Source organism: Raphanus sativus, unplaced genomic scaffold, assembly GCF_000801105.2.
Source record: "Raphanus sativus cultivar WK10039 unplaced genomic scaffold, ASM80110v3 Scaffold1870, whole genome shotgun sequence".
Lineage (NCBI taxonomy): Eukaryota > Viridiplantae > Streptophyta > Magnoliopsida > Brassicales > Brassicaceae > Raphanus > Raphanus sativus.
Genome location: NW_026617179.1, coordinates 3,614 through 18,777, shown reverse-complemented (window position 1 = coordinate 18,777; position 15,164 = coordinate 3,614). Strand labels below are relative to the sequence as shown.

The window sequence follows — 15,164 nt, the reverse complement described above, 5'->3', positions numbered from 1 at the left end:
TTATAATTTCTATTATTTCAATTTAAAATTTTTATTCGATATTTTTAATATTATTTTTATTTATTCTATTTTTTTAAAAAAAATTTACCCTCCCGCAACCGCCCGCAACCGCAAACGCTAGCTGGAACCAGCTTTTGATTTTAAGAGGTTCGGAGCGGTTTGAAGCGATTTGTAGCGTTTTCTGTGATTGTTTCGAAACGCCAACAACCGCTATAAACCGCAAAAGCTGTGTTTGCGGGTGATAGCGGGAAAACCAATGAGCCTCTAAGTCTTCTTGGGATTATACTTTTGGTAATTTCTCCTCCATAGTGTCTGAAAATAGGGCCGCACACTTTTTGGTTACTATTATAGTGAGTTTTTTTTTTTTTATAGTGAGTTTTTTTTATTGATAAATTTTAGAAGATGTTGAAATACTTTATACTATGAATAAACTAAGGTACAGTAGGAAAAACTGTCCTACTCGACTTTTAGTTATTATTATTATAGTGAGATTTTTTTTTTGATAAATTTTAGAAGACGTTGAAATACTTTATACAATGAAGAAATTAAGGTAGGAAAAGACTATCCCACTCGTCAAAAAATCTCTAGTGCCTATTGGGCAAGAAGAAACTCTTGCACACATATAACATAAAAAATTTCAAGGTAATTTTCTAAATCTAAAGATATACATAAATCTTTGTTACTATGTTTTCGATAGATAGTGGGGTCCGCCTTACGGTAGTCCAAATGCGTCTTCTGATTTGCTCTATTAAGGGCTTGTAGTCCTGAGCTCCAATTCGCTTAGTCAGTAATGGTAGACCGAGATATCTAACTGCCAACTGGTAACTCATCTTCAAACTGATATTGCGTTTGCACTGCTTGTATGGTAGATTGTTTTGATTTCTCCATACTGATTTTTAATCCAGATACCTTTGTTACTATGCTTTCGATAGATCAAATTTTTTCCATTAGTGAAGACTAGAATATCATTAGCAAAATTCAAGTGAGTGAGCTCAAGATTCTTACAAGTTACAACTTACAACCATACAAAAACATATATTACATTTACATACCTAAAAACATAAAATGTGCACAAATCAATATGATTCGGTGAAGAAATCAGATAACAGGACAAGAATTATTTAATAGATGGATTATTGAAAAAGTCAATAAACTCATCCTCCGAAAGGTTACGTCTTTGAACCGCAGTAAGACCATCCGCAACGCGGGATGTAGACAAATCCTTAGCCCAAATCCTTAGTGTCATTTGATTATTTTAACAATATAATAGACGAAACAGCTAAGGATGAATCCTTGCTCAAGGGTTTTAAGGATTCAGTCCTTGAGGACGTGGCATCATTCTTCATTTTTTTCAATAGATTCTCCTCCCCTTTTTTGTCACTGACGGTAATCACTCCAGCTACACGTATCGCGCCGCAGCTTCACTGATCCTTTAACCACCGATTGACACTCCCCTCCGCCTCTAAGAAACTCCTCTTCCTCAGAAACCCCACTCCCAGCCCCACGTTCGTCGTCGTCCGGTGCCAGAAACCTTACTCCGATCGGCTCAACGGAATCCACGAACCATGCCTTTTCTGCTTCGTTCAAGCGGCCTCACCTTCAAGCTCCACCCTCTCGTGATGCTCAACATCTCCGATCACTTCACCAGGGTCAAAACTCAGCTCAACCCTCCATCCGATCAGCTCAACCAGGGTCATCGCTTTCTTCCTCTTTAAGGTTCGTTTTGATCTCTCCTCTGTTCGATTCTGTTTGAGGGTTCTGGGTTTTATCCCGATTTGGTTAAAAAAGCTAAAGACTTGTTCTTTTTTTTAATGATCGCAGGTACTGATCGAATCATCACCATGGCTAAGAACTCATTCAAGCTCTCTAATCCTCTTGGTTAGTCTCGTTCCCTTGCCTGCTTCTTTAGTTTGTGTTATGATTCTGATCGTTGCAGAATAGTAGTTTGATCTTTATGATCTGGTTTTGTATTTTATGTATATGTATAAATAATCTTGATATTTGCTATGAAAGTCACTCAAAGGCTTGGTTGTTTTGGGTAATCTAGTGAGTATGTTAGTTTGGAGGATCTTTAGCAGAGTGATTGTACTTTAGTATAAGATTTGCTATGACAGTTACTCAAAGGCTTGTACTTTTTTGAGTAAGCTGGTGAGAGTGTTAGTTCTCACTTCTGAGGACCTTTAACTCAGTCTCAGGTATTCATTGACCATATTCATGTTTCTCTGCGATCTGTTAATCTGTATTATGATTATATAAAGTGTGTTAAATAACTCTATGATAGGCTAGTGTGAGTGGAATCTCAATGTTACTGTAGTGATCTTAGATTCATATACGAGTCATGTTTTTCTGAGATGAGTTATTCTGTTTGTTGATCTTATAAAGAATGTGTTATTTATTATTCTGGAAGGACACTTTATAGCTAATGTTAGTTGATTTTGGGGTGTGACAGGACTATGTGCCTACTGTGTTTGATAATTTTCAGCGCCAATGTGATTGTGGATGGAAACACTATCAACTTGGGATTGTGGGATACTGCAGGCAAGCTACCTTTTCATTTCATCATCTCTTTCTGAATATTTTGCTCTGCAGAGAGAGAGTGAGTCGTTTGTTTATTTGTTTTGGACTCTGGATGAAACATGACAAGAAGACTACAATAAACTAAGGCCTTTGAGCTATCGAGGTTCAGATGTCTTCTTACTTGCCTTCTCACATTCAGTTTCGGTTAAGTTGATGGTGTTTATGTGAATAAATGGTTTAAATTTGCAGCAAGCTTACTTCAATTTTGTAATACTTCAAATACAAGTGCTTTGACAGAAGCAATTTTGTATATATTAAGGACTTCAAATTGAAATACACCATTGGAGATATATTTTGATTCTGAGTCCTTCACTATTCAAACAAAACAAAATTAACTTAAAAAAATAGTTTAAAATTCCTAAGGACTCCCATGGTGAATCCACCATTGTGGATGCTCTAAGCATTTCGATGGTCCCGTGTAAATTAATTTCTTTTCATCTTAGCGGGGCCCACAGTTTGATGTCAAATTTAGTAAGTTACATGGAAGTTTCATCGGACGTTCTCGTTTCAGAATTTGAATCGGAATCAGAAACCTTGTGAAAATTTGTGTAATTTCGTTTCTCAAACGCTTCTAAAATATTTTCTTTAATAACACGTTAGAAATTTACAATTTCGTTTTAGAATCACGCTTCTATTTCTAAAGACACAATGTTATAAATCAATAAAAATAAAAAATTATAGTTTTTAATTTATATAAAATTTAAAATTTAATAGTAATAAAGTAGAGAGAATATAAATATAAAAATATTAAAACTAATACTATAAAACATGATTTCTTTATGTATTAAGACTTTTATTAAAGATATAGCATATATTCAAATGTATTGTGTCAATTATTTATAAAGTACTAAAATAATTAATATAATAATTTATATCAAACTTATTTTATGTGTATTTTCACAGTTTTAATATGAATCATTTCAAAATTATTACAAATAAATGAATTATTTATTTTAAATTTCAATCATATAATATTTAGTCCTAGTTTTATAACATTTTCTTTTATATATATATATTTATGGATATACTTCCATCACGTACCGCTTTCTAATTTTTTTAAAAAATTTGTTTCTATGTTTCTGAACGTTTCCGCTTCCACAAACCTGCTTCCGTATCCATATAACATAGATGATGACTAAGTAAAAAAAAAAAACTAATTTCTCATTAAAGATCATGTTCATTTTAACACATAAAAGAGATCATGTTACTATACCCCAAAAACTCTATAAAAGACAATGCTTCGCCTAGTGTCTTCCTGAATTATGGTCCTTTCAAAAAAAATTTCTTTATTTGCAAGTATGGATCCAAGATTGCTATGGGTTGCTCAATCGGGTAGCGTCAATGCTTTATATTCTCTTATTCAAAAGGACCCATGTATTCTTCAGAACGTCGATATTTTACCTTTCATGCACACACCTCTCCATGAAGCTTCATCAACTGGCAAGATAGATTTGGCGATGGAACTGATGATTCTAAAGCCATCTTTTGCCAAGAAGCTAAACGCAGATGGGTTTACTCCATTACATCTTGCCGTCGAACACCAACAAGTTGAATTAGCACTAGAGCTAGTCAAGTTTGATCCCAGTCTTGTTCGTACTCGTGGTAGAGGAGGTATTTACTGATCAAAATCTTAATTCTTGTTTGTTCTCTTGAGTTTGTTTTTATTAGGTTAGACTTTAGACCATCTCCAATAGTTTCCATCATTTTTCCTTCGAAATAAGTTCAAGTTTTACTATAATGGTTTCCATCATATTTTCTCTCAATTCCTAATATTATTTATTTTTCAGCTACTTGTTTATTTATTTGTAATATTATTTTTAACACTCTTTACTTGATAAGATTTAAAATTAATACTCACTTATTTTAAAATTTTAATTTTTGCCTAAACTTTAACTTTATTGAAATAAAATATTTATTACATTAGTAAAATACTAAAATTATTCACATACAAAATAATAGTTTTTTTGCGTATTTTTATTTTTGCTAATAGTTATGTGTTCTTAATGTTATTGTTATATATATATATATACATATATAATATCATTATTGAATTAGAAATTTTATACTCAACTATTTAATTATCTTATTATTTATAATTATTTTTTAAATTTTCATATTAAATAAAAAACTGTAATGGTTTTATAGAATTTTTATGCATAAACTGAAGTTTTGTCAAAATATTAGGAATTATTATGCAAATTGAATTTGTGAATAGTACTGTCTCAGATATAATGTAACATTATTCATATTCTAATCTCTTCCCCCATGTACCATTAAGAGAGATTTCCTTCATTTTTAATGTTTCTCTCAATTTGATGTATCATTGCAGATGATCCTACCAAAAAAAATTCTCAAACATATAACATAAAATTATTTATTTATCAATTAATGAAGTACTCAAGTATTTTAATTAGTTATATCTCATAAGAACAGGTATGACGCCATTGCATCTTGTGGCAGAAAGTGGGGACGTGGATCTTCTTACAGAGTTTCTCTTGGCATGTCCTGAATGTATCAGAGATGCAAATGTAAATGGAGAAACAGCTTTACACATCGCGGTTATAAATAATAGATACGAAGAGCTCAAAGTTCTCAGAGGGTGGATGCAAAGAATTCGCAAAAGTGATGCTTCAACCACCGAGATTCAAGTGCTGAACAAGCGTGATCGTGAAGGCAACACGGCCTTGCACTTAGCGGCATATAAGAATAACCACCAGGCATGTTCTTACCTTTCCTGAACTCTTTTCCAGGGCCGTGTCTAAACTTTTTGATGCAGTAAACAAAATAAAAATAATAAATAGTTTGTAACAGTATTTTATTATGACACACTAATATATAAGTAATCAATTTTGAAATAAAGTTTTGATAAAAATATAGAAAATATTTTATTACCATTTTATGTTTATTTTACAAATATTAAACTGCAACATACAAAGTCTTAAATAAATATTTGTTCAAAAAGGTCTTTTATATACATAGTTTCTTTTAAATTGGTAGACTAAGCAATAACAAAAGAACAGACAAAATAGTCATATAAAGATGAAGAAAAAATAAAGTAGTGGGATATGTAAAAAAAAGAACATGAACATGTAGATACATACAAAGAATAAAACTAGGATGTAATTATAATTAATTGATTATATCATCTAAGTTGTTATTATAGAAAAAGAGCAGAAAATATTTTTAGTGATTTACTGTAATCATGTTAACAAGAAGTTAAATAAGTTTGTTTATGTAAATACTAGGTTAAGATCTGCATCTTGCGCGGAATGAATTTTTTTTTACGTATATTATTATTTATTTTGTATTTTTCATATTATAAAATAATATATATAATATTGAATAATTAAAAAGAAATTAACTATTAAATATATAATTATATTGGCATGAACACATATATAAAAATAGTCACACTTTTTATTTATAATTTTTATGATAAATAAATCAAAACAATTATATCTACCTATTTTATATAGTATATAATTAAATTTAAATGATATTACAATACATATATAGTACAATTTAATATTGTTATCTATTAAATAAGACTTCATACTCATATGATAATCATTTATATTTTTTAAAACAAAAATTTTGAACTGCCGAAACAAAAACTTTAATGTGGACTTTAATAATTTATGTAATTTATAATCGTATTAAAAGTCAATACAAATTTAAAAATTAAAATATTAAGTTTTCAATACTTGTTCAATGAAAATTTTAAAACTAAAATATCTATTTTATATGGTATAAAATTTAAGTTAAACAGTACTAAAATATATACATTTAATATGAATAACTATTAAATGAAATTTTCTATTCATATAGTTTTATGATCATTTTGTATTTTGTTATAACAAAAAATTTAAACCATTTATCACAAATTTTAAATATGAGACTTTTTAATTTTTTAGTAATTTAAAGTTGTTTTTACAAATTCAAAATATAATATATACAAGAAAAATTAAACTTTTATTATATGGTGAATATGATTTTTAATTTATTTAAATAATATTAAATTTTAAAAAATAAATGAATGATATTAAATTGTTACCAAATATTTATTATTCAAAACCATTAATTGCAATATATATTTAATCATATTAGGTAATTGCATAGAATTTTTGTTAAGTATTATTTAAGTGATTGATCTGTAATCATTGTTAAACATAAAACTAGATTTTGACCCGCACGCCCGTGCGGGTTTGTTTAATTTATATATATTCCCTCTGTTTCAAAAAGATAGATGTTTTAGAATTTTCACAATTTTCGGGTAAAACATATTAAAACTTAGTTATAAATGCATCGTTTTCTGTAATTTTATATTTATTATACTTTTAAACCAATAGGATTTTACGAATTACAATTAATGTTTTTGAACTTCACAATTTTTCATTATTAGTTGACAAAAATTGTATTGAAAATATAAAACATCTATCTTTTTGAAACAATTTTTTTCTCTAGAACATCTATCTTTTAGGAATAGAGGGAGTATGATTCTATCCTAGCTTTGTTGAACAACATTGATTTTAGGTTTATTTAGATTGTAAAAGAACATTCATAATTATCTACTGAAACCCATTTAAAATTTGCTCTGTTAAAACTGGTTTTAGGATTAAAATGACTTGAGTTTAGTATCCTTGTCTCTGATTGGATTGATTAATTTTGATGTTGTTTTGTTTGATTATTTGGATTAGGGGTGGGCGTTCGGATACCCGTTCGGGTTCGGATCGGATATTTTGAATTTTCGGATATTTCGGTATAGAGCTATAATACCTGTTCGGATATTTCTGTATTTTGGGTCGGGTTCGGGTATTTTTAGTTCGGGTTCGGTTATTTCGGGTCGGGTTCCGATATTTAGATTTTGAAAGAAAAAAATTTAATTTTTCATTTTTTAAAGTTTATTATATTTAAAATATTGATTTTACTTAACTTATTTTTAAATTTTTAATAGATTAAATGATTAATAGATTTAGAAATAACATTTCAAAAATAAATAAACATTAGTTTTACTATTACTTTTAAAATTTGGAGGTAAATTTTGTTAATACATGAAACAAAAAGCTTGACATATATTTTAAGTGAGTGGCGAATCATTTTTCTATAATTATATGTATATTATATGATCTTGAAGTATGTATAGCATCAAAATAAATATTTTAAATAAAATGAGAGATGTAAACTAAAAATATAAGGGTAAGTATATATACGTTCGGTTATCTTCGGATATCCATTCGGGTTCGGGTATTATCCATTCGGATTCGGATATCCAATCTCTCCTAACTTAATATCCGTTTGGGTATTTTGCTACTTCGGTTCGGATTTCGGTTCGGGTGCGGTTTTAGATATCGGTTAAAGTGCCCACCCCTAATTTGGGTGATCATTGCATCCAAGTCCACTAATAAGAGTATAATATATAAAAAACTGTGGTAAAAGTCTATACAAAATCTTCGGTTCGGGTTTTGGTTTATCCAATAATGGGTTCTAATTTCTCAAATGGTATATATACTTAGAGGAGATTGGTTCTCCGTAGAAAATACACTTTTCTGTGAGGTTAGACATTTTTCTATTACATAAATGAAGAGATTATAAAATTTTCTTGTGTGTGTGTGTGTTTGGTTTTTATAGACACAAAGATTGTTAAAGAACTTATTGAATGAGATAAAAAGGTGGTCTCATGTAGCCTAATATAAAGAAATATTTATGGTGAAGGAAATGCTAAAACTAAGAAGAAAATGGTAAAATCTATTTGCCTGACAAACAAAAGTTTTTTTATTGCTTATGGATGCAAATAAAATAGAAGGTAAGAGATGAATACAGTATAAATTCTTTAAATTAATAATTTATAAATTAATATCTTCATAAATTAATATAATTTCATAGTCCTAAATTAAGTTTTTGGTTCAATTAGTATCTTGATAAATTAATAATCTCTATAAATTAATAAAAAAATATAGGTTTGGTGTTGTCCCAACATTATTAATTTATAGAAGTTTCACTGTATATAAGAACGATGGTGTGTTTAGTGTGCTAATTAAATTTGTATTTAATAATTAGATTTTTCATTGATTGTAGGGATTATATATCTTGGAATCTTTTTGTAAGTTAGTAACTGGAAAGAAATTTTATAAAGCAATTTATAAAAACTGAGTGTATCGTGTTCCAAAAAGAAAAAAAAATGAGTGTATCACGTCAAATATATATGCTAGATTGTAGGTGTAAATATGTAAAGTATTTAATATTCCAGAGATTTCTATGAACAATCTATAATATTTTAAAATATTTTTATTGTTATTAAAAGCTCGAAAAATATGTGTGTTGTAGGTATATAGATATTGAGTTTTTATATACTGGATAGAAAGTGGGATATCTTCCTACTCATCTAGATTAAATTAGATATCAACATAATTAAATTTAGATTTTCATAAATATTTTAGATAGATATCTCAGTATACAAATTGTTTTTTTAATGGTTAGTACATACCATTATTTTGAATTGTACATCAAGTTTGTTGTGAAAACAATTCGTTTGCAATTAATAAACCGGTTTGATCATTGATAAGGTGTAAAGTAGCAATTGCTAAACCAATTACTCTGTAAGCCATCAACTGATACTATACTCCATAGGCAACGTTTAACAAACAATGCTAAACCGTTTAATAGATTGTTGCAATTACGAAAATGAATTTTATTGAAAAATTAAACCAATTAATCTGCATTCCACAAAATGGATACTATAATCCCAGACCTTGGATTTATTTTGAAAAACGTCATAATGCGTTATATATGATATGAGCACTTATCCACGTGTGTAATTGTTACATTCATAGTTTCCATAAATAAGGACCAAGTCCAACGAATGACATGGTTAGCATAGAAAAAAATAGTAAGAAATTAATGGGTTAGAAAAGATGTAAAACTACTGTGTTTTGATTAGTGACATTTAGTTGTAATTTTTGTGCAAAACTAAGGGAACATATCTAAGTGTACTTCAGTTTTAATAGTTTAGATTAATCATTTTTTGGAGTGCAAACTCTCCATAACGAAAACTAAACTCACTTGTTTAGATCCTTAAAAATTAACAGTAATCATACTACCATATTGATTTGGTATATAAGCTTAAACTATTAGTGATAGACATTAAATCCACACACTCTCATATCTTTGAATGTCAATATAAATGTGTATATACAGGCAGTAAAGCAGCTTTTAAAATGCATGCCACTGAACCGGAACATCCAGAACAAAAGTGGTATGACAGCCCTTGATGCCTTGCGAGTCAATGGACCACACATGAACAGAGAAACGGAGAGCACTATACAGAAATCGGGTGGTAAGAGTGGGATGTCTCTATCCAGGGTTAAGACAACGTCTCTTTTCCTAAGCAAACCTGTCACTTTCTGTGAATATTGCTCTACCGGAATGGCACGTTACAGGAGTCGCATGTCAGACGGAACAAGGAACTCTCTTCTTGTAATAACAGCCCTTATCATCACAGCTACTTATCAGACTGTGGCACAACCGCAAGATGACAAGTATGAGGCGGCACAACCGCCAGGAGTCTATTATGGGGCGCAAGATTACAATTATGTGGACTTTGATGCGGTAAAAACAATATTAAAGATCGTGCTACTATGGGGATTCAATACCATGGCCTTTTTCTTGGCGATTGCCTTGACATTCATACTCTTACCAGTTGGCAGAACATATACTTGGTGGTATATCTTCATAATGGGGCCTCTCCTCTGTTCATATACAATTTTGGTGTACCAGGACATGACAATATTCATATTGATGTATCTGATGATTGCGTTCATATTTCTCATCTATCTACTTGTATTCTACGTGAAGTGGAAGCGGACTACGCGGAAGAAAGTACCAAAACCTAGAATCGAGCTGATTTCCGAAGGCTTAGGAACGATGTTCTAGGCCAGTTACACTATTACAAGATCCCAAATGTGAGCTGAATATCCAAAGCATCTTACCATGGTCCAAATGTTTGTTGTAAAACTTCGATTGTTATAAGCATATTCGGTTGCTTTGTAAAATACTTAGTAAAGATTGTAATCTTTTTGAATAAGGCACATGTTTAAGTATCATTCTTACCTGACTTTTAGGAAGCAAAAATGTGTTTATTTGGGAGATTTAAAACATGAGGAGGGAAGATGATAAGATGCGAGGCAACTGCAACTTTCTTTTTGTAACTGAGGCTAAGGCAACTGCAACTTGAGTTGTTTCTTTATCCTTTGCCTCCTTAAGTTGCTTCTACTTCTCAATGGTGTCGATAAGTTCACCAGTTTTGATCAGATATATTACCTTCTTTCCATCTTCAAAGACCTTGTGACCTACCCTGCTTACAACCTCTTTTTCTTTCGAATACATCATCCCATTTGATCTGTGGATCGGTGCTTCGATCTAGAATAAACGTAGTACATTTTGCACAATCTTCAATTATCATCACTCAAATTTCGCCAAAGAAAAAGTGAAAGAGAGAGAGAGAGTCATGTCTCGTGGTACTGACCTTAAGAATTTGGCCAGACTCATTTTACCCTTGTCTCGTCCAAATATAACTTTGACCGTATCACCAAACTTGACTTGCATTTTGTGCAGAATAGGAAGACTGTATGGTTTGCATTTTTTTCGTTTCCAACGCGTACGCTGAAATAAAAAAGCACAACATACAAACAGAGTAATGTTGACACATTATCTCTTTTGGTTCAAAGCTACTATACTAACAGACAAATGCAGAGTGGGAAACTTAAAAGTATGTGGTAACAGGATCTTGCTTACTAACCTTAGCAGAAACAAGACATGGGAGATTAAAAAAAAAAAAAAAAAAAAAAAGACATGGGAGATTAATACAATTTTTTCTAAAGTCAAAACACCCAAAACTGAACAAAAAATATGTATCCATAACCAATACATCAAATAGTTGTATTCCTTGCATAATTTCCCATTTCTAAACGTGGAAACAAGCAAAAAAATAAACTTTTTCATTCACAAAATAAAGATATAGACAAGCTCTTGTTAACCAACATTCAATTGCCATCAAGATCAGTGTATTCCTCCTAATAAAATCTACAAATCATCCTAAAACCCACCCAAAAATAAATAAAAAATTCAATAAAAACAATAATAAGAAACTTAAAAAACACATTTTGTTTCAACAATATTCTTCAAGTGTACTGTCCAAGGAGTTATCTCTCCTATGATTTTCCGACCGAACTGATCTGTTTCCAGTCTGCTCACCACCAGACTCCGCCGTAGGAGCAAGTGGAGAAGGCGAGGCAGACTTCTTCTGACGTTTTCTCGAATGTCTCACCTTAATGACACGCGTCAAAACCTGCACAACGTCCCTCATGTTGGGACGTTTCCTCGGTGCACGAGAGATGCATTTATAAGCAAATGCCGCGACTTCATTCACTTCTTGTAGATCAAATCTCCCATCTAATCTCGAGTCCACGATCTCTTCCCACCCAACCTTCTCCTCTCCATTCATCGCCGCCTATGTTTCCATCAAAACAAAACGTTGTCTTTTAAATCGAATCCTTCAAAGATGTAAAGGATCAGGTTGGTTTTTATTTTTACCAGCTCAACGTATTCCATTAGACCTTGTTGGGGGTTTCTTGCAGCTATAAGCTCGAAAAGCAAAACCCCGAAACCATAAACATCGCTTTTCTTGGTGAATGTTCTTGTGGAGATGTACTCTGGATCGAGATAACCAAACGTTCCTCTTATGTTAGCAGCATGCTTGTCTACCATCTCTTCTCTAGACAGACCAAAGTCTGCCACCTGTGAAGTTAAAAATGCCACTCAGAATGAAGGTTTCTTGAGGAAACGAGATCTCAAATGGGTTAAAAAGAAGTTTATTTACCCGAGCTCGCATGGATTGGTCTAACAAAATGTTGGAAGATTTGATATCTCTGTGGATTACAGGAGGAACAGCCTGGAAAAAGAAAGGTTGAATATAAACATAGCTCTTCAAGTTGTGTTTCTTAAGAGATACAACAGAATGGTTTTTCAACATAAATCAGAAGCTTACCCCATCGTGAAGATACTCTAGACCGCGTGCCACGTCTAAAGCAATATATACTCTCAGATCCCAGCTCAGGGGTTCATGTTTTTCACCTGTATAAAAAGCATATTATACTGTCTATCAAATTTTTATTAAAGCAAATATTTATATATTGCATTCGTTTTTTTTTTTTTTGTTCAAAATATATTGCATTCGTTTACTGACAATATATTATGAAGAGAAGTTGCTTACTGTATAAGTGAGAAGCCAAGCTTCCTTTACTCATGTAGACATAAATAAGCATGTGTTGTCCTTTCTCTGCACAATAGCCGACCAAGTTCACTAGGTTACGGTGATGCAACCTTCCCAATAACATTACCTGATCCAAAAATGAAAGTGATCAAGTTTAGGATTAAACTGAAGAATGACAATAAGAAATACAGATGCACCAGTTACTACAATAGCCCGTCTTGTGATGTCATAGAGAATCATCATCAAAGCATATTTCATAGAGATGCTATATATGTAATTACCTCTGTCTGAAACTCTTTCTCGCCCTGTTTAGAATCAGTGGCGAGAACTTTGACAGCAACGGTCTCACCGGTGGACATTTGAGCTTTGAAGACAGGTCCAAACGCTCCTTGGCCTATCAAAGACGTGAAATTACACGTCGCTTTCTGCAAATCCCTGAGTCAACCCACCAAAAAGAACATATGTTCAAAAACAATATATAAGACCAAGAATGCATAGATAAATCCATCAAGATTCAACGCAAGAACCAACTTAACACTCCAACACAGTATATATCCCCTTCTTACAACACAAAGTCTAATCCATACATTGGTTAACTAACCTGTAAGAGTATTCCAAAATACCAGAAGCAGAGATGACACTGGTCCTCCTACTAAACCCATCAAGCCAACCAGACCTCCCGTTGTTGCTGGAGGATCTGACAGGGGAATCAGGACCAAGAGTGGAATCAGACATAATGTTGCAAGAGTTAGCACCGTTCTCTCTGATGGGAAGCGTCGCACTTCTTCTGCTGCTCGAGCCACCGCCACTGTTGACAATCTGAGATGATGTCTTTCTATGGTACCTAAAGCAGAAGAAAGCTGAAACAGCTAACAACACACCAATCACCACGCCTAGTGAGATCCCAACGATCAAACCAAATGACTCTCCTTCCATTTTTTTTTCCAAATAAAAATGTGTAATCAATCAAAGCCTCAAGCTCTTGTGCACGCCTCTGCAGAAAAAAAAACAAAAAAAAAAAGTAAATAATGGGAGAATGTGAGAGGGAAGAGGAGGAGGAAGACAACTAAAATAAAATAAAAGGGAAAATAATAATAAGCCGTTGACAAATCAACTCTTCAACAAAAGCTTGCGGTGAAAATTCATAATCACGGATTCAGCGTGAATCAATTCGTATCTTCAATTATCCTATAGTATTATATAAATATATATTATACCCTCCCAAGATGATAAATATTTAATGAGGTTTCGAGAAGATCAGAGGGTCACATTTGACCCTTTTTTTCTCCTATTTTCTTCTGCGAAATTCAGCTTTGGAAAATTAAAAGTTTCTTAGTAAAAATGGTTATACTAGTTTAGTTTAGATAGTTGGTTAGAAAGGAAGAAGGAAGGATATGAAATTAATCTGGAGAAATGTGCAACTTTTGATTACGCCGACGACAGAAAACAAAAAAAAAAGCTCAGGAAAAACTCACCTACTACTACTACTACACAGTGCCGGTTCTGAAATTTTCGTGGTCCAATACGAAATTAAAAAATGAGGCCCTTAATTAATACATTAGAACTTAATCCATAAAAACCTTAAGGTACAATATTAATGAAACCAGTAAAACTTTATGAGTTCTTAAAAATAATTTTTCTTGCATTTTTTTCTACGAAATCATCCATCAAACTTTCACAATCAAGGTATTTGATTATATCTTTCTCAATCGATAGTATAACCAAACCATTTAATTTTTTCTATGACATAGTAGACCGCAAATAAGATTTTATCAACTTCAGTTTTGAAAAGCTTCTGATTTTTCTTTTATATTTTGCTCTTGTAACATTTAGGAGGTGTGAAAGAATTGTTTTGGGATATAATAATTTAACCTCGGAGATAATTATATGTTTACTTAATTTTTTTAATTCTCATATTAACTTATGTCAAAAAGAAAGATATGGTTACAAATCTGTGTTACTCAATAAAAATAGGTTTTAGAAGATCCCATTAAACATTACGACAAACAATAACAATGTAAGAAAATTAGGCCTGAATTTTTTAATAAATCAGAGGCCCCAATCAAATGTTTCTTGCGGATGTGTTCAAAGCCGGCACTGCTACTACACAATAGAAAATCGCATAGGATCCTTAGAAGGATGCGGATTTACCTGTGAATATATGTATGCATTTTCGATTCAAGAAGCTTTGAAGCGAGAGAAAGTCTTTTGGAGAAGAAAATTTTCCAGAGCTTTGCTTTGATTGTAGAGAAAAGTATCCAATAGAGAGAGAGAGAGAAAATGACTGAGGGAGAGGGAAGTAGAGAGGTTCTGTACTTCA

General features: G+C 31.7%; 2 protein-coding genes and 1 long non-coding RNA gene across 3 annotated transcripts; 2 read left to right on the top strand and 1 right to left on the bottom strand.

The window, feature by feature from the left end:
- The first annotated feature begins 1,205 nt into the window (after positions 1 to 1,205).
- On the top strand, positions 1,206 to 2,869 carry LOC130504892 (uncharacterized). Its single transcript, XR_008941453.1, has 3 exons — positions 1,206 to 1,716; positions 1,822 to 1,878; positions 2,450 to 2,869. It is a non-coding gene; the product is annotated as an uncharacterized LOC130504892 (long non-coding RNA).
- Positions 2,870 to 3,865: 996 nt separating this feature from the next.
- On the top strand, positions 3,866 to 10,670 carry LOC108846577 (ankyrin repeat-containing protein BDA1-like). Its single transcript, XM_056999503.1, has 3 exons — positions 3,866 to 4,188; positions 5,011 to 5,298; positions 9,776 to 10,670. Exons 1-3 carry the CDS (start codon positions 3,876 to 3,878, stop codon positions 10,504 to 10,506), a joined length of 1,332 nt encoding a protein of 443 aa, XP_056855483.1. The 5' UTR covers positions 3,866 to 3,875; the 3' UTR covers positions 10,507 to 10,670.
- Positions 10,671 to 11,550: 880 nt separating this feature from the next.
- Positions 11,551 to 15,164, bottom strand: LOC108844425 (calcium/calmodulin-regulated receptor-like kinase 1). Its single transcript, XM_018617688.2, has 8 exons — positions 14,996 to 15,164; positions 13,446 to 13,838; positions 13,126 to 13,279; positions 12,845 to 12,971; positions 12,620 to 12,705; positions 12,452 to 12,523; positions 12,166 to 12,369; positions 11,551 to 12,082 (listed from the first exon to the last, which is right to left on the bottom strand). Exons 2-8 carry the CDS (start codon positions 13,778 to 13,780, stop codon positions 11,741 to 11,743), a joined length of 1,320 nt encoding a protein of 439 aa, XP_018473190.1. The 5' UTR covers positions 13,781 to 13,838; positions 14,996 to 15,164; the 3' UTR covers positions 11,551 to 11,740.

Bases quoted from the DNA above. Each gene is read 5' to 3' on its own strand.
- LOC108844425 (XM_018617688.2), bottom strand. From the start codon at position 13,780: ATGGAAGGAGAGTCATTTGGTTTGATCGTTGGGATCTCACTAGGCGTG. The intron at 12,972-13,125 runs GTAATTACATAT...TTTTTGGATCAG, and splicing joins AGAAAGAGTTTCAGACAGAG to GTAATGTTATTGGGAAGGTT. The intron at 12,706-12,844 runs GTAAGCAACTTC...CTTTTTATACAG, and splicing joins CTTGGCTTCTCACTTATACA to GTGAAAAACATGAACCCCTG.
- LOC108846577 (XM_056999503.1), top strand. From the start codon at position 3,876: ATGGATCCAAGATTGCTATGGGTTGCTCAATCGGGTAGCGTCAATGCT. The intron at 4,189-5,010 runs GTATTTACTGAT...TCATAAGAACAG, and splicing joins TCGTACTCGTGGTAGAGGAG to GTATGACGCCATTGCATCTT. The intron at 5,299-9,775 runs GTTCTTACCTTT...ATATACAGGCAG, and splicing joins TAAGAATAACCACCAGGCAT to TAAAGCAGCTTTTAAAATGC.